Source organism: Cupressus sempervirens, chromosome 5 (genome assembly GCF_028749045.1).
Source record: "Cupressus sempervirens isolate cs-2001-9-10 chromosome 5, ASM2874904v1, whole genome shotgun sequence".
Lineage (NCBI taxonomy): Eukaryota > Viridiplantae > Streptophyta > Pinopsida > Cupressales > Cupressaceae > Cupressus > Cupressus sempervirens.
The window spans coordinates 1035511481-1035531470 of NC_143122.1; the positions used below are offsets into that span (position 1 = coordinate 1035511481).

General features: G+C 37.9%; 1 protein-coding gene across 1 annotated transcript; it reads left to right on the forward strand.

Moving 5' to 3' along the window:
- Positions 1-18679: 18679 nt before the first annotated feature.
- On the forward strand, positions 18680-19291 carry LOC149559461 (uncharacterized). Its single transcript, XM_089831449.1, has 2 exons — positions 18680-18979; positions 19154-19291. Exons 1-2 carry the CDS (start codon positions 18680-18682, stop codon positions 19289-19291), a joined length of 438 nt encoding a protein of 145 aa, XP_089687575.1.
- Positions 19292-19990: the final 699 nt, after the last annotated feature.

Consider the following 19990-nt stretch of genomic DNA (forward strand, 5'->3'; position numbering starts at 1 on the left):
GCCTCCGGGTGCGCGCTTGAAATCGAATCTCACACACCTTTGTTTTGGGCTTAAAATAAACTCACACTCAATCTTGAATGCCTTAAAGAAAAATCAATCAATACTTGACGTGGAGGGCCTATGGGCGCATGGGTTTACCTTCTTGTTGACCCTAACTCTTCTTCTTGTTTGCATTCTTTGATCGATTTACTTTTGTTGGCGCTTCAAGTTGGAATTGAACATTGTCTCTTAAACATGAGTCCTTGCAAAGTCTAGATTAGCACACATAAGCATCAGTTGGTAAAAGAACAAGCATATTTTTTAGCCCAAGATCATCCAAGTCTTCTCTCCCCTTGTCGTCTTTTGAGGCCATCTTGGGTGCATAAGATTAGGATCCAAAATCTTGTCTTAGCTTTTTAGGAGGCCTACTTGGGGATTTCATCACCCCTTGGGATGACCTCAACTCCAGCGTTCCGGCAGAGTACAAAGATCGGGAGGTGAATCCAAAGACCTCTCTTGGGATCAAAATTTTATCACTCAGGCTAAGCCTCAAGGAACTTTATACCCTTGAGAAGTGAAAGAGGAGAAGTGGGTTACCGCTCCTTTCGGCTGTGTGACATCTTTTTGGTATCATCTATGGATTTGGGCCTCACGTACCTTGCGTATATCGAGGAATCCCTAGCTAAACCAAATTTCATCCTTATAGAAAGCTTCCTAAGATGTTGGTGTGTTTGACGTGCTTGCTCAAAACTTTTGTCTTCTTGTTTGTTCATAGCTTTTGAATGAATGTTTGCCAATTTTGGTCGAAATCCCAAAAAAATAAAAATCTCCCAACTCAAGGCATACTTAGCGTAGTCACTGCCTTATCAGAAAATCATCCAAGCTCCCCCGATGCAACCGAATCTATCTAGTTCTTTGCCTTAGAACAATCCCAAATCCAAAGTCCATCCAAATCATCCCCCCAGCCAGCTAGCAACCCAATCCAAAATCACCCAAGCCTTTAAAGTGTTGTTGTCACTTTGCTAGATTTTGCAATCCGATCAATCCTACCAATCCACCAGCCTCACCATGGTTATCCTTTTGACAGAGCTTTGTCTAGGGTAATCTAGCTTTGTCACCTGTTATCCCTCATCACCTTGAGCTAAAGGTTGGGATCCACAAGTGATAAATCTCGTGTCATGCCCATAGGATCATTAGTCTATTCTTAGGTTGACACAATCTCCACCAATCCAGCGCATAGGAAAGCAAAACTCTCACTTTTTGACAGCATTCCCTTGAAGTCTTCCATCCATAAGAAAGCCAAAAATCTCCAGCCAATCCTCCTTAGGTCTGTCATGCAACTTTGACTCTCCCTAGGAAATCTTTCATCAGCCAATCCAAAATCTATGCTTAACCCAAATCCAACCATGAGCTTTCGTGTTCATCCATACACAAGACCCCATCCCCATCAAACTCATCATCAAAGCATGAAGTACCAATCCTATCATGATGTGTTTGGTCACATTGTCCTTGCTCCCGCCACCTCCTATTCCAATGATGATGAAAATATTGTTGACTATGATGGGTATATTGAAAGCCTTAGAAACATTCCCCCAAGCATCCCCCAAAATCCAAGAGTTATTCCAAACTATCTAGTCATGCCATCTGATATTCCAGCTTTCCCTCCATCACCCCATCAACCAAGCTTCCAATCTTCCACCCCCATCACACTAGCTATTCCTATCAATCCACCTCCACCTTCGACACACGAGTCTCCAAGGAATATCCTAGAGGAAATACAAGAAAAGTCGCCTACAACAGTCGATAAGCCATGTCATCTAATCCAACCATGTGAAGTAGTCAGTGATGAAGCTTCCCCATCTATAATATCACCTCCATCTCCCATAGCTATCATCCCCATACCATCCATCAAATTGCTTAAAATCCTTCCACTTCTCGCAAGCATCAAAATCCCACCACCTATCAAATCCCTCCAAATCCTATCCACATCACCTCCAAGCATTTCCCAAATCTCTCGTAATGACCCTTATGCATCCATCTTCTACTCACCCATCTCCACTACTGAATCTCCCATCTATCCATCCGCTGCCTTTGAAGAATCCATCCCTTCACCTCCTATCGCACCATCCACTCCAAACCAATCCTATCAAGATCCTGCCCAAAAGCATGTTGACATCCCCAAAGCATAAATGAAGATATCATCGTACCATGTCTTCCATCCATAGTGCAGTCACCATCTCCTCCATCTCCAAAACCTCAAGCCATATCTCCTCCACTACAAGATATCTTATCATCCCACCAGCTACATCAAGATCCTATCCTTCCATCTCCCCCGCTCCATGCTTCCATCTTACCACCTATCCAAGATATTCCACCATCTATAATCTACCCTCTTGGTTCACTTACATTCATCCACGGTGGCCCTCTCTCAACAGAAGAATTAAGAATAGTATCTCCCCATTGCAATACACCTAATAAATCACTTCTACGATTTTCTGCAAACAAAAAGTTTCCTCAGCTTATTCAAATGCTCAATCGATGGCATTATCAAGGTCAAGGTTTAGGACCACAAGAGCAAGGAATCAGAGAGCCTATTATTGCACAAAAAAATCTAGGATTTCATGGTCTTGGATATGTATCCAAAGGCTCACCATCTAAAGGTGTTGGTACACCACACCCCCAAACCAAGCCTATCTCCAAGCCCACCATGCCAGCCTCCCATCACTCCTTCAAGAAATCTTATGTCATCCCCCCTCCACCATCTTTGCAACCCAAAACAACCTACCATATCCCCCCTTCATCTGCTAAATCCATTTTGGGTCCCTATGTCCCAAAATCTACCATCCTCCATCCTCCTATCAGCCATCATAAAAATCCTATTCCATCCATTTCTATGCAAGATCAACAAAGGCACATATCAGGGCACATCATCCATCATCATCCCCCTACATGCTCTTTCATATCCTCTCCATATCACAAAGCTTCTCCTAACCATCTTCCCAAAGCTTACCATAGCAATGTGAATGCCAACTTCAAAATGCATAAAGCTAAAAATCCACATCCTAGGCAATCATATGTCTATTCTAAAAGACATACTCCAAAAAGGAAAAATCCAATCAAAGAATACAAAACAATGCAAAAGCCTATGAAAAGAAAATCCAAAACCATGTGGATCCCCAAGAAAAAAGTTGAAACCCAATGCATAATGGCATCCACCATTGCTAATCCCCCATCTAGTGACTCATGTCCCCCATCTCCTAACTCCATCTTGGGTGCCTATATCCCCAAGCACGCTTCCACAAATCCTCCATCACGCCCGCATCTACCATCTATCCCCCATATGCTCTTTTCACACCCGTTCCAACATGTGCCAATGTTGCTCTTGCAAGCATCCCCATCTCATGCTCCTTTCCAGCATTTTCATCCCTCCATCTCCTACCATCAATCCCATCTAATCCGATCTATTGCATAAATCACACATCCGGTGTACCAACAGCTAGCAACAAAATTGAACATTCCAACAGCCAGTAAAAAATCCCAAAAAAGCCAAAATAGTTGAAGAAAGCCAAAATCATTCCAGCTAAGTCCAAAGTCAAAAAGTCAAAAAAGAAAAGAAAAATAAAGCGTCCACTAGTGAAAACTTGGCAATTTAAGCGCCTTGGACAAGTACCATGATGAAAACTTGGCAAACAAGTGTCATGTGTAATCCCGCCATCCCCAGCTTAGCCTATCACCCTCATGCTTTTGGTCATCTCTTGACATCCAACTCCATCTTCCAATCTATCCACCTATCCTCCATCCTCCAGCTTCCATCTCACACCATCCACTAATCTTATGTAGCTTTAGCCAATCATCTCAGCTATCATCCATCTCCCTAGCACCTTCATCTTTTTCCATCCTAGCTTCAATCCTATCACATCCATCATAAGACCTCCTTCTGCATGTTATCTTTTGATTGGCAGCACTATATTCGTTGGAGATCTTGTCTTGTCCATCCTCCCTTGTCATTGGTATCTAGCTCTAGGCTATCCTCATGAAAACCCAATGTCATCTCTTTATATCCATCATAATCCTAGCTATCTACCATCTAATCTAGCCATCTCATCCTGCTCCTCTAGCTATCCTTGGTCACAAAATCTCTCATCATCATTGGATGCATCCTGCCAAATCCATATCTTTTGCTATCACCCCACCCTTAGCTTTCGCATCTTGCACAACATCGAACCATCCCACTATCCTATCATCCTGAGCTTTTTCCTGCTTGTAACTATCTTGGTCAGCTTCAGCTTGTAAATATCTTGGTTCGTCAGCTTGTACATCCTCTTTATCTTAGTACCATTGTATCTATCCAGCTTTTGTGTCAGTTCCTCCTTGATCAGCATCTTGCGCACATCGCACAACCCTTGGTTAGCTATTCCAATGCATCCTTTAGCTAGATCTCCTGTCACCAAAGTGTTATCCTTCTTAGTTCAGCTTGCCAGACGCATCACTCATCCAGATCCACCAGCTTAGGTGCTCTCCGATAGATCCTTGTAGGATATAGCTTTCCTCATGTCTAATCTTGGTCCGTTAGTACCTCGTCCTACCCATCTCATTGGAAAATGTTTCTCTTTTGGATTTTCACTTTCTTTTGATTTGGAATCTTCCCTTTTGGGTCTTGAAGTATCTTTTTCAAACAATCTTTTTGTTCCCTCCTCAAAGTTGCCACAATCTTCCATATCATGGTATATTGCGAATGGGGCAATCTGGGCATATGGTTTTGATCAAGTCTTTCATTTGTTTCTTTTTTTGCTTGTGGGTTACCCAATGTCGTTTCCACACTACTTCCTCTGGGATTCATGTGTGATACTAGGGCAATCCTTGCATGTTTGTTTTGAGTCAATTCGTCAGTCCTCTGCATAGTTGGTGAAAAGGTCTCGATGTTCTTGGTAACCTTGGCAATTAACCAACAGTCCTATAGCAAATCTAGTGCTCAACTATGTGGTGGTACTTCTCTTTGAAGTATCCCCCCCACTCAAAAAGCTTCAATGGTTTTCCTTCATCTCCATTATCCCCCATCCATATCCAACATCCATCTCTCCTACCCCAGCTTATGCATCAGTATCTCTTTGAATCACTCCTCACCTTTAGCTTTAGGGATCCACAATCCTAGTCTTAGGGATCCACTAATCCAAATCAATCCACCAAGCCTCATCTTTCGAGATCCACAATCCTAGTCCTAGGGATCTCCGAAACCCATCTTTCGCCAATCTGACTCTTTGAAATCCTGTTGCATCAGCTTTATAATCCCCTCATCCATCTCCCTATCCTGGATTCCTTTTTATAGCGCTCTGCTCCTTCATCCTCCACCTTCCCTAAAGTCTTAAGCTTGCTTCCTCTTTTGCATCTGATTCTCCTTTATCATTCTCCCATAGTGAGAGTTTGAGCTAATTTAGCCCCTTCTCTTTGCCAATCTGAGTCTCCTTGCTCATCCCAGATTCTTGAATTTTTCAAGAAGCCATCGAGCCTCGCTTTCTCTCCCCGCTGCCTTCTTGAGGGGGCATCTCACAGTCCATTCTCTCCTCTTTTGCTCTAGCCTTGGGCATCTTATTTTCTTATCTTTGATGCCATGCCACTTGCGGCATCACATCAAAGAGGGGCAAAATGTAGACACCTAAAAATCTTTTAGAAAATAATATTTTTATTTTCTGAAAAAAATTCCTAATGACATCATCATTTATTAATTAATTATTTAATTAATTAATTAATTAATTTTTATGCCATTAAATCCCTTTATCTTAATTAAAAATATTTAATTAAGGAATCCCTCCCAAAAATGTTTAAATCTTATTTAAACATTATTTCCTTATTTATTAATTATTTAATTAATAAATTGACCAAAAATCCTAAAATAAATAAAAAATTTATTTTTTGCCCAAAAGTTGGCCAATTTCCTTAAGACCAATAACCTCTTCCAAAATCTTCTAATCCTTCTTTAATTTTGATTAAAGACTAATCCCATCATTTCCTACCCCTAATCCCAACTCAAAATATTTAATCAAGATTAAATATTAATCCTCATGTTTATTAAAAATATTTTAATAAATATCTCCTCAACCCAAACCCTTGAAATAAATAAAACTTTATTTATTTCATAAAATCTTATCCTAGGAAGTTCTAGACTCTTCTAGAAAGTCTTCATCCTCATCCAAAGCCTAGACTCTTCTAGAAGATGTCTTTAACCCTAATCCTAATCCCCTCCTAACCTTGTCACATTCCCTAAACATGGGTTAAGACTTACTAACCCAAGCCAAAGTTAACAAATATCTCCTCCTTCACCCACCCTCATTAATTGCAATCCACTTGCCATCCACTTGCCTAGTCCTAAGCCATCTCTAACCCTTCCTCTAATCATTTTTAGAACCCTAAGCAAGCTTAAAACCCCCCTAAACCCTCAAATTCGAATTTCATGGTATCTCTCACAAATATCTTCAACCAAAAAACTTTATAAAGCCCACAAAGTCATAAATGTTCTTACAAAGCACTTATGAAGGGTCTTTATGAAGATTTTATCCCTTGAGCCTCCTTTGTTGACTCATCATTCCCCTTTCCTCCATCCTCTCACCATGTGACATGTGTCACTCCTTGATTGGTTGTAAGGAAGCACAATCCATGTGCTCTCCTCTCATGCAATCTAAGCCCTCCATGAGCTTTTTCCCATCCTTGCATCTTAGCCCTCAATCCCTCAAGCCTCTTGCCTATAAATTGGATCCTTCCCCTTTGCAAAATAACACAATCCATGAAGTAAAGTCATAATGCCATTTTGAGAAGCCATTTTACATCAAAACCATACACTCACACCCAAATTCCAACTCCATTTGAAGACCTTTTTGAAGCATAAGCTTGAGCATACATCCTATCTATTTACATTGACCTATGGAAACAAGAATCCAATAGTAAGGGAGAAGATATTTGCTACTAGAACCAAGGTTTTTTCTGAATACAAAAATTTTCCCTACTTTGCATTTCAGAGAGCCATGATCAGTGTAAGGAATAGGTGGGCGAGACTACCTGAATCTCTTAAGAAATTAGAACCACACAGCCTTATTAACTTGGAAGCCACGCTACAAAGAGTTCCAAAATATTTATAACTAGGAAAGTAGCCAAGACTGGAGTTGTGGTGTCCTTTAACAATGCAACCTCCAATGTTCTTATGGCCCTTGTACGGTATCAATGTCAATAGACTTGATAAGTTGCCAGAAGATCACTAGAGAGAAGTGTGGGAGAGAACCAGAGGATTTTACTACACTTTTAAGAGCAAAAGAAAGGGGAGGATAGAAATTGGAGAGTTTAGGTCTCTAACAAGGAAGTGCAATGCTTGAGGACAAGCATTAGTTTAGTAGGAGGCAGATGATGAGACTAAAATTTGCCCTTATTTTGTGGTGTTTAAGATACTTTGTTGATACTCTATTTGTCTTTGTTAAAACACTTATGGACCTATGTTTACCAAATCTTTGATGAACCTATGGGGTAGAAACTATGTCATCTTTTGCTCATATTATATCTAGTATGCAATATTTCATATAGTTATCAAAATGTGTGTTCTTATGTTTGAATTTAATTTGATAAATGTTTATTTGCAAACATGATTTGTGTCATAACTAACCTGTTAATGAAGAGTGAAAGATGATTGGAGGGATTCAAAAGTTAGGCATCAATAGCATTCAAGGAGAAGTTGGTGGAGAAAGTTGTAATGGTTCTAGAAAACATGATAGTGAGTAAGGAGGAGCTATGAAGATTCATTGCCTTCTCTACATTTACTCTGTGGTGAGTGGATGTTAAGACTTTATTATTCCCACCTTACTTCGTTATTTCTTCTTCCCGCCTTTAGTTGTTCTTCCTATTTTCTCTCCTATAGATTTAAAGCTAGGACATTTACTTTTTTGTTATGGAATAAAATGTTGATCTCCTATATATGTAGGAATTGATCCCATGTGTTAAGTTTTTTTAGCGAGTAAGAAGAAAAGTTCTGAGAGCAGACTGTTAACTTTTACAATTGTGTTTTACAGTTCTGTGTTATGTAATGAATATCTAAATGGAATGAAATAGTTTTCTTTGGCTTCTATCCTATGTTAATAGTTTAGAGAAGCCAACCAAGGGGGCCCACTTGGGAGGTGGATTAGATTAGGATAGAATAGATTTATTTTCAAGCATTAGTAGTATCTTAAGTAGAAGTAGTAAGTTCTTTCCTATAGCATCGCACTCTGTGAATGTTCTTGCAACATATGTGAGAATAATTTTAGTGGATGAGCCAAGTTGTAATATCTATTATCTTTTCCATTGTATTTCCAATATTCATAGAGTTAAGTGTTTTATCTTCCTACAGTAGTAGTGTAAGTTCTTTTCCTTGCATTTTTACTTTCCTGCAGAATAAGCTTAGTGACTCATTAAGAAACCTAGTGCACATACTGTGCCGACCATTTCAAGTATATGTCCCTGGGTTGACAAGATTAAATGCACCTCATGGTGGGGAAAATAATCCTTAGTTTGAATATAATATTCCTAAGCAAGGCCTAGTGCATGACTATGATACACCTATTGTGAGGCGGTTCAGTCATTCCATCTGATGGTTTTTGTTTCAAATTTATATTTTGATATTGTGTTATTTTTACTAATGATGTAATTTATGCTTGTGAAGGTCATCAAGGCATCAATGAACAACTTCCAAAAGGACTAAAAATTTATCCTACGCAATTTAATAGGTTGTTGTACTACGAGCAACTCCCAATTGTGCATTTGTTTGATCCTATGTAAATTGGAAAGAATGTAATAGAGACATTATGGAAAATCTTGGACGGAAGGCATGACAAAGACCAAATTGTCAAAACTTGTAGTGACATTGAAGAATCCAACCATGCAATAAAAAATGGCATTTGATCAAATAACAATGGAGACCAGATTGATACAAGTGCCCTTAGTTGGTTATTGTTAGAGCAATAGAGCAATACTATAAAAGAAGTCATAAAAAAATATGATTTCCCACAGGATTTTCTGAAAACATAAACAATCTCATATCAAAGAAAAGTGAATTTGGGACAGGGTTGAAAACACATGATTGGCATATATTTATGAAGGTAATTCAGGTTATTTTGTATTTACTATATATTTGTATATTGCATGTAGTTTTAATTGCATTCTTTTATAAAAAAATTGACAAGATCATTTTACAAATATTGTAGTATGTTCTACCTCTATCTCTCCCACACCACTTTGCCAAAAATTTCAAACAAGTTATATATGATCTTAGAAAATACATGAGGTGGTTGTCATCTAAAGAAATCAATAAAGAAGATATAAAATATTGGAAGAGAAAAATTTCTCTTCTTATGTGTGAAATGCAAGTATCTACCTCCAAGTTTTTTCAATGCACAAGAACACTACCTCATACATCAAGTTGAGGAGATTGAATTGTGTGGACCTGTACCAACCAAGTTAATATGGATGGTTGAGAGGCACTCAAAATTTTTGAAAGGCTTGGTTTGACAAAGAGCACATCTTGAGGGTTCTACGATGGAGGGATATATGGTATACCAGACTATGGTGTACATTAGTGAATATCTTCTTGAGTTTGCAACAAAGATCCATGTTGATCATATTTGGGATCTCAACTCAATTAAAAAATTTGAAGGGGAGTACTTGATGGTCAAAGGTAGATTGAGGAAAGTGAGAGGTAAATCTAAGATGTTATTGTAGTTAATTGATTCTTATAAATCTTCAATATAAGTTATTTATAATTGGTGTACTTTTTTTGATACAGGTGGTCGAGAGTGGGATCCAATACATTTGTATATTGCAAATAATCTTGATTGGATGATAGTATGGATTCAACGATGTCAACAAAATGGTTTCTCATTAACTTGGAAGGTGTTGCTTCATTGGTTACAGAAGCTCATCGTAATGGAGATTTCAATGTTATGCCAATGGTAGTTGATCTAGTAAAGGGTTTAAGAGGTGGAGAGGTACGTAAAAATTTATTCATGATCACAACTCAACGTATGTTTCGTATCAACTCACGATTCAAATAATTTACTCACACTTCTAAAATTGCAAGTCAAGCACCACAAAACTATGTACTATCATGGCCACAAATTTCGCATAAAAAAGTTGGATGACATGAAGAAAACTTGTGATTTTGGGATAACTGCAATTTTCGAGGTCACCAAAATATCATCTAGAAATGACATACATCCTCAACAATCTCAAAATCAATATTATGGCATCTTGGATGATATAATTGAGTGTGACTTTAACTCCTTCAAAGTAGTTCTATTCATCGTCAAATGGTATAGGTTACTGTTAGAAATGGAAAAAGAAATCTGTAAATAAGCAATACCAGGAAAGAATCTAAGTGAGTAAATGCATGAAAAGATATTACCATAAAATAGGAGAGAGAAAGCTTCAAGCTCCAACACCATGAGACAAGATATTTGGAAAGGGGAAAGCAAAGAAAACCCCTTGTGACATTATGAATGAGGCATGAAAAGCCTAAGAAGAAAAAGAGAGAGAGCAAGAGAGCAATGGCTCATACAATATTTGAGAAGAGGAAGAAACCTCATTGTTGTTGAATGAGAGAGGAGGGTCATCTCTTAAATAGAGATGAGAGAGAGGAGTTAGAATGTAACTCCCATGTCTATGAATGCCACCATTCATAAGTGTGTGAGGCCAAGTGTGAGATTCCTCTTAAGGAGGAATAATCTAAAATTAGAAATTACAATATATATTTGTCCTCACATATTCCACTAGATGACAAAATAAGATGTAGTGGAAAAAGGACAAAAAAGAAATATATTAGGATACCTTGGCTTATATCCTAATATATTATAATAATAAATAAATGAGGTCTAACCTTGGTTTATAAATACACCAAGGAAAGATTACAACTTCTAACACCCCCCTTTAATCTTTACTTGGGGTAATTACATCAAAGGGTATTAAACCCATAATTTACAAAAATCTGCAACTTAATCTTCAATATGAAGTAATTTGATTGTCTTCAAGCCATATGGTACATTTGTAGATCCAAGAGAAGTACATGAGTCCTTTGAATGTGATCAAGTGGAAGTATAGACACATCTTCGAGAAGGTTCCTTGATGGATCACCTGAAAAAAAGAACAAAAAACAAGACAAATATCCACGAGTAGAATACCATTATATATGCAAATTTGAAATCCTTTTGAATAAGGATAATAAAAATCTCATAGAGAAACAATGAGTAAAATATGTTACCATAGAAAAAATGGAGATAACCTAATATCAAGATAAATTATATGCTCAAAAAATTGTCAACAAGGACAAATTGAGTAAAAAGCTTGATCAATGCTCTCATGAAAAGAATATTATACTAATGCACAAATGACCACAGACAAGGCCAACTAATGAAGCCTGCATCAATCTTGCATCAATCACGTGGATATAGATAGTCCACTTAATGAATCATCCCACTGCAAGCTAATGGGGGCGTCCCTCCATAACATGCATGACTCATGATCTAAGCAATAATGTATGCAGATCATTATCACATTAATATATGAAAATAACATAAAGGAGAGACATGCTGATCAAATTAGAATTATCATGATTTATTAGGATAATCAAAAGAATGGATTATGAGGATATAACAACATATTGCCTTCAAATTGGATCAAATTATCTGAATTTGGAGGGGAAACTCCAATAATAACATCCTCTTCATTGAGGAGCAAAAATGGAACAATATGGAGGGAAACTCCATAAAAATATTATCCTATCAAAATGGAACAGATAGGATCAAATGGAGGGAAACTCCATATAAAATAAGTGCATACCAATATAGGATGGAGGGATACTCCATGGGCCAGATAAGGAAACTATGTATTAGTTATACTGAGGGGACCTACATAGTTAACCTTGAAAAAATATTAAGCTCCCTATGCAACTCAAAAAAAAATATCATATAAATCATGTAGATCAATGGTATAAAACCATAAAGTTCCAACATGGGAATAGAATGATGCTATAAAAGCATAGAAGCGCAACTATGGGCACATCAAAATATCAAAATGAAGGTAAATGTGTAAGATTACTCATAATCCAATTAAGTAAAATGATTTAAGGAAGATCAACTAAATATAGATATCAGGTATAAAACTCCATTGAGGGTAAACATGAGTATTAAATTCATTTTGCAAAGGTATATATTAATTTTTGAAATATTATAGTCATAAATTATATATTTATCTGGGCATATATGTGGGCCCCCATATATACTCAAATAAATATACGAAAATAGATTGGTTAAAAAAAAATAATCACCTTTCCATACTTAATATTTTGGAAAGTCACAATTTTAAAAATCACTATATTTACCTTGGTTCAAAAATATAACCTCAAAGTAATAAGAATGTAAAATCATGGGGCAAGAAAAGATCTCCCTATTTTTTGCATACTATGCCTTCAACATTGGAAGTGAGTCAAAAATAATTTTTTGAAATAAAATATTAAAAAAAACTTAGTAATTACCTTTATGTAAAATTTGTTACAACTAACCCTGCAAAAAAGGTTAGTAAATAATGATAGAGTTCAGAGCTGGCAGATAAGAATATACTAAAAAGAGTTAAAAAACTTTTCTAAAAAAAGTTTGAGAGATAGAATATTACACTTGTCTGACAATGAATGATATCATGCCAAAAATAGATTGACAAAGGCAATAATAAAAGTAAATGATGCTTCTGTCAAGAGCTTAAAAAAAGAAAAAAGAATCATGCATGCTAAAAAAAGGTTTTGACAGCTAAAAAAAGTTTTGCTAATATTTAGTAACTTTTCCTTTTGGGGTGCCTTCCTTTGCCTCCTTGTTTTCAAATATGTACCTAACATCGATGGTGCCGGAAGAAAATAAAATCTCGTTGATTGTGAAATGTAACGACACGTCGACCACGAAAATCTGGATCTTGTGGAAAAAGTGTTGCAAACATCCTCCCCACACGGTGTCCAAGTCAAGTCGTGAAATTATTCAGTATCAGCTCAGGTAGGTGGGTAGTTGGCCTACCATGATTCTTTATATTCTTTCACAAAACAAGACTTGAGAGTTTAAATTGGGCAGTGGGGCCATCTGGCAAGTTAATAATTAGCATTCCATTTGGCTCTCTTCGATTCTCATGAGTGACCACAATACAAGTAAAGTCTCAGTTAGAAGAACCAGTACGTCAGAAAGGATCCTCCACACTGCAAGTTCAGGCACCAAGGGTAGAAAAGCAACTGGAGTGGCAGCCAAAATCGGAGGCACAGAGAGACAGTTTTTCATAAGAGCTAGAGCAACACTAGTCGCCTCAGGAGCCCTGCGAACGCCTCCGTTGCACCATGCGAGCGGACTGAAAAACCCTAACATTGGCAAAAACCTACACCTTCATCCCGTGCAAATGGTGTGGGGATACTTCCCGCCAGGGATTGCAGCGCAGGGGAGATGTTACAAAGGCGGAATTATGACGGCCTTCTCGAGGGAGTCCATCGGATGGGACGCCACTGGCTACGGAGGGGTCTTACAAACCCCAATTCTGCACCCGAGATGCAAAATTATTCATGCAAAATCATTCATTTATTTTTACTCATTATTGCTCCTATATTTTAGTTCGACCTGTTACAAAACCATTTCCAGAATCCTCCTCGGCCTGATTGAAGACATTGTAATTCAATGCATAGAAGGAAGGATATAAATAGCGGATCATAGGTAGAATAAAACATATGAACACTAATCTGCGACCAATCCTTTGGGCATCTCTACAGACATTTTTATAAACAGGAAAATAAAAACATCATTGGAATCAAATATTAAACAAGGGAAGGGATCCATCTGTTCTCAACTGCTATCAACGACATGTGTGCTAAGATTTACAAGTGTGGGTTTAAGATGCCTCGCAGATGTCGTCCCGATAAAATTGCGGTGAAACAAATACGAAAATATCGAAAGACAAAGGAGTATAGGAAGGGCCTGTGTTGCCACACTTAGATTAGTGGAGCGGCAGCAGAGGCTTATTTGAATGCTTTATTTGAGAATCTGAGTTTGAATTCTGCCATAAATGCGAAGAAGAGTAGCATCATGAGGCTTAAAGATATACAGCTTGCAAGACTGCTTCACCATAACAGGGCTTAAGACTAAGGATGGCCGTTGTTATGACCGCTCTTGATCAAAATCAGTTGATCCTCCAGACCTCCACCACCATTCATGGTCCTCTGCTACAAGCTGGAAGTATGTAAACGCAATGGTGATAAATGCAGTGACAATAATAAGGATGCAAGGCCAATTCTGAGGCCACTTTGGGAACCTATGAACTCTTTTTTTCAGGCAGGATAACGAAAAGCATAAGATGGAGAACATGGAAAAGAAGCCATGAGAATTTGTAAAAAATCTGGAAAGAAAAATGCCATCCTCACAAAAAAGAAGGGAGGAAAGCCGCCTGCAAATATAATGTAGTAATTGCAGAGTTGCTGGAGGCACGGCAACATTCTCGAGTGAAGGAAAATGAAGATGCCATTGTTCCCAGGAAAGATTTGGGACTGATCAAAATAAAAATCCAGGACTAGTCGCTCGGCAACAAAGGCATTCTCTTGATACCTTGCCTGGATAGGTGCTGCTTCGCAGAAAACTGCCATTGAGGTGGCAGAAAAATTAGCAGATTGCATTGGCCTACCAGATTTAATCCAAGTGTAGGGACGAGCATACACAGATTTTCCAAGGCCAACTAAAGTTACACTCGAACCTGCAATTGGAGATGATTATGCAGTGTTGGCACTTAATAAAGAGATTGCTGAAGAACAAATATTGAATCAGGTTGGCATTGTACAGGAAGGCCTAAGCTTTCCTTTCTGGTTACATGGGCATATTCTTAGCATTTTGTTGAAGTGAAAGTGAGGAGACTGCTTTGAGACCAATAATTTTAGCACTTTTCAGTGCAACATGCTGGTGGTGGCCATTGTGGGCCATCTGCCCCACTAAATGAAACGAAAGATATCAGGTACTTGAATGGAAACAAAGGGGAGGATGATATGAAGGGTTCGAGCAGCCATGAATGGCGGATGGAGGTGGTGGCCAAAAATAATCATGGGTCTTCTCCATAGTTGAAAATCCTAATGGGTCAGCAATATGGGGTTCTGGGTGAAGGAAACAAGGCAAAGAATTTCAATTCAAAGCAGCACCAGCATACATTTTGGGTGGGAGTGGGCAGGAGGAATGGCCATTGCAGCATTCCTTGGATGATTGGCCATGGCCTTTCCCAATTAAGGGGCATTGGCCAAGCTCCAAACCATGCACCAATAACAGCTCCATATGTAGGAAAGAAGAGTGCATAAACAAAGAGGCCGCCCGATAAGACTGAAACATTCTTAAGATAAATTTTTTTAAATGAATCACAATTTTTAACAAACATTGATATCAAGATAAGAAAACGCTTTGGTGGAAAGCCTTCCAAAAGGGGTTAGATGAAAAACAATAGAAAATAAGAAGTAACCTGCACAAATTAGAGCACACAAAAGTTAATCGGGTTTGGCGGTAAACCAGCCAAATCCAAAAAAAATTCAATTTCTTCCATCTTAAGAAGATTAAAGAATAAATTAGTGAAATCTTCAAGAGCCTCCTTCGAATCGTACCTTCATGCAAACACTCAAAACAAAGATTAAACTGCTCTGATACCGTGTTAGAAATGGAAAAAGAAATCTGTAAATAAGCAATACCAAGAAAGAATCTAAGTGAGTAAATGCATGAAAAGATATTACCATAAAATAGGAGAGAGAAAGCTTCAAGCTCCAACACCATGAGACAAGATATTTGGAAAGGGGAAAGCAAAGAAAACCCCTTGTGACATTATGAATGAGGCATGAAAAGCCTAAGAAGAAAAAGAGAGAGAGCAAGAGAGCAATGGCTCATACAATATTTGAGAAGAGGAAGAAACCTCATTGTTGTTGAATGAGAGAGGAGGGTCATCTCTTAAATAGAGATGAGAGAGAGGAGTTAGAATGTAACTCCCATGTCTATGAATGCCACCATTCATAAGTGTGTGAGGCCAAGTGTGAGATTCCTCTTAAGGAGGAATAATCTAAAATTAGAAATTACAATATATATTTGTCCTCACATATTCCACTAGATGACAAAATAAGATGTAGTGGAAAAAGGACAAAAAATAAATATATTAGGATACCTTGGCTTATATCCTAATATATTATAATAATAAATAAATGAGGTCTAACCTTGGTTTATAAATACACCAAGGAAAGATTACAACTTCTAACAGTTACTACTAAATCAAAATGATCCAGGTAGAACAGTTATTCAACATGATAATGGATTTACAATGATTAATACAAGGTCATTTGAGCCAGTTGGAGATGAGCTCTATGTTCTTCCAAGCCAATGTGAGCAAGTGCTTTACTCAGAGGTTCCACATTAATAGGGTTGGTCATTTGTTGTTGGACATGATCCAAGAGGAAGGTCGATAAAGTATAATGTTATGGAAGAAAAAGATATTGAATATGATGAAGAAGCAAATGATGAAGACCAAGATGATGGTGATGACAATGATGGTGGTGGTGATGATGATGATGATGGTGATGATGATGATAATGGTGATGGTGATGATGGTGATGATGGTGATGATGATGACAACAATGATGGTGATGATGGAAATGATGATGGTGATGATGGTGATGATGGTGATGATGATGATGATGATGATGATGATAATCAATGACATTGTTGGCACTCAAAATTGCAACCCAAATTTTGAGCACTGTTGAGAAAATCAAGCCCTTAAATGCTTTTAAAGTGCATTTGTACTTGACTTTCAGTTTGAGGCCTAAGAGGTGTTCAATGCTTCTAACACCTTTCATTCGGCCTGTCCAAGTGTTCCATGAATTTAATTTATCATTCTGAGCCTTCCCATGAAGTCTTGTTTTAAGCAATTGTCAAATTTTGCATTTTCACTAGGGTGTCAGACAACGATAGAAGGCCTTGTTTGCAAGTGAATATCTCGCACCCAAAAAAATTTTGTGATTCATCACTTTGGGAGTGTCTAGTGTCCATATCCAAGAGCCTATGTCTTATATTTTGAGTCATTTTGAGTCTGTTTGACTAGGTTTTGAATCCCTCAAAGTTGGTAGTTTACTATTTTCATGCTGATGCAATTAGTTCACATTTCTGGGAAGCCCTGTTTGACGAGTTATAACTTTTGACCAGTTGATCAAAATGCTGAAATTCCTTTTGCATTGCATTGCAGACATCAGAGACTTCCTATGTTTCAATTTTTAAGTCTTGACGAATCTGTTTGATCAATTTTCAAATGTGATTCCTAACGCAATTTCTAAAGTTTTACTGGTGTCAGTATTTGTAGATTGATTCGTACCCCTGTTCGGCACATTATAACTCCTGATCTATGATTGGTCAAGTCAAATGGATTATACCACTATGTTTTCCTCTAAAAATACTTCAAGTGTGTGAATTTGCAAGTCATGATGAATCTGTATGCACACTTTTCCAGGTCATTTCCATTCGCGAAAAATGTTTTTTGTCAATGTTTCCAGTCAACCAAACCAAGTAGCTCACTTTGAACGCTCGCCATTTGCGCCCAATCATTTTTCATGAGCCCAGATTGTAGATCCATAATGTCCTCATGACAAAGAACCAATGCCCTAGTTTTTATTTCCCCATGTGCTCATTTTCCCAATTTTCAAAGCCAGATCCGAACCCAGTTTACTACTTTTTAATGTGTTTACTTGCAGGTAATTCTAAGAAGGCAACTTTGATGGCGAATATCTTTTAACTAGGAATTTTCTATAAGATGAAATCTACCAAGGTGAAATTATGCAGAGCAAAGATTTAGTGTGCCAATTTTTAGAGCTTGGTCAGTTGTTCGAGTCAATTTTTTAAGCGCATTTAATAGACCTCCTTGTGCAAATTTGAGAGTTGGCAGAAAGTGACAAATTGAGTTTTTAACAATCAATTTGTGATCAAAATTGATTCTAATCAATCAGAAGATGAATGAATCAGTTTTGCAAGTTTAACTATACGGAAACGAAATTTTTTTTAGCTGGACCCACTTTGGGGTCCCACTGACTTCAACAAGCTAATGAAATATTCAAGATTGGAGTGGTTTTAAAAGTTAAGTGATTGATATGCAACACCTATCAATAGTCAAAAGGTTGCTTGCAATGATGGATGGAAAGCTGCCAATTCATCAATTTTGTCCAAAGAAAAATATTGTGTAGATTATCATATAACTTTTCCACCTAGAACTAAAGTACAATTGTTATCATCAAAATGTAGAAGCAACTCAAGATAAGGGGAATGAATCCTTTGTTGAAAAGGAAAAAAGTAATTCCATCGATCTATTTTAAAGATAAAGCAAATATATGGGGATTCTTCCATCACAACCACTTGTGGAGTAGCATGTTTGTGGTGATCCTCGCCAGGAAGCTACATGTAGAGTTGGCCTCCACAAAAAAATTAATGACTTCTTGCTCACATGAAAATATCCACAATTCTATGAGGATGCTAGAAATTTTTGTGTTCAAAGTATTACTGAAACATAATATTTGGGGCATGTCATTATGGAGGAAAAGTTGTTTAATCATTCACATGTTGTGATTGGTCTAATTATGAAAGATTGTGAGGAGCATAAGATGGTTAATGCTAGCGGAATGGTTCACCATGTTGGAATTGAGATGGGCCATGAATATTTCTCTACAAGGGAGTATGGAAATGCCAAGAGATTCTTTGATTTTGTTGTAGGATTGTACAGACAAGAGGCCTGGATAGCATTGCTCTGGGAAAATCTAGGTTACTTGAAGGAATGTACAAGAAAACTGCATTTGTTGAAAGAGTATGTTGAGTATTCTGTTGAGATGGCAGCTTTACCTATATTATCTGGTCCTAAGGTGGATGGCCTTACTTCTCAAGATGAACATGTGCCAGCAAGTGCATTTTCATATTTACAAAGGGTCAATATATATGAAGAGATGATTGGAATCTTGTGAGGAGAAGCCCCTCTTTCATTGGCTCAGGAAGGAGATGGTACCCTTTTTGTGACAGAGGACAAGCCTATTTTCCTAGAAATTGATCTCGTCAGTCCTCTGAGAGCAGTTCTTTTGGCTTGTGTTGCATTTCATGAGTAGGTTGCAAAACTAAGGAGCATAGCCTTCTTTATTATATCATTACTAACTCATTTACCCTTACCAGTTGAAATAGATGAGTTGGAATTTCAATTCAATCAAGTTTCTTGTAATTTCCTTGTTCACAGTGAAAATAGATGAACCATGCCAGACCCTTCCAGAGCTCAGCAGCTTAGAATCCTTATAGTGGCAGACTTGGAGTTATAGCCAAGTAAATGGAAGAAAAAATGAAGGCTCAAAGTTTTATTAAAAGAGAACACCTGTGACAAGCCATGTGAGCAACAGGTATAAAAATTGTATGAATAAAGTAGCAACCACAGCAAGGGAATCCTGACGTCAAGACTACATTACTGGAGCACTTTTCTTCAAGTAAAGAGGAATCTCAAGAATACGTGAAGATAATATGCAAAAGGAAGAGTTTCTTAGCGGAAGATGAGAGCAACCCACGTTTCAAATAGAGAGTCCAAGTCATTAAATGAAGAGAAGAAAATGTTTTTCACAAAGGAAATTCACTGAAATAGCAAAGAGGCACCATGCAGAGCCCCACATTTTTGAAGTAAGGGCAATGTCAAGGAGGAACAGGGGAGCGGATTGTGTAAATAAAAACTCATGCATTAGCTACAGTAGTGTTCACGCCAAAGGAAGGGTGGATGTTTTTCACAGCGGCAGGAAGTGAGGGAGCAAGAAGCCACTTCAACAGGAGTATGCACGCCATAAAAAAGGCACTCCACGCAATTAGAAGGAAAAGGTCGTGGCTTGAGGCAGGGGAGGTGCCATGAAAAAATAGGTCAAAACCTCATGCTAAAGAGACAAGTCCACACTACAAGAGGCCGCCCACAC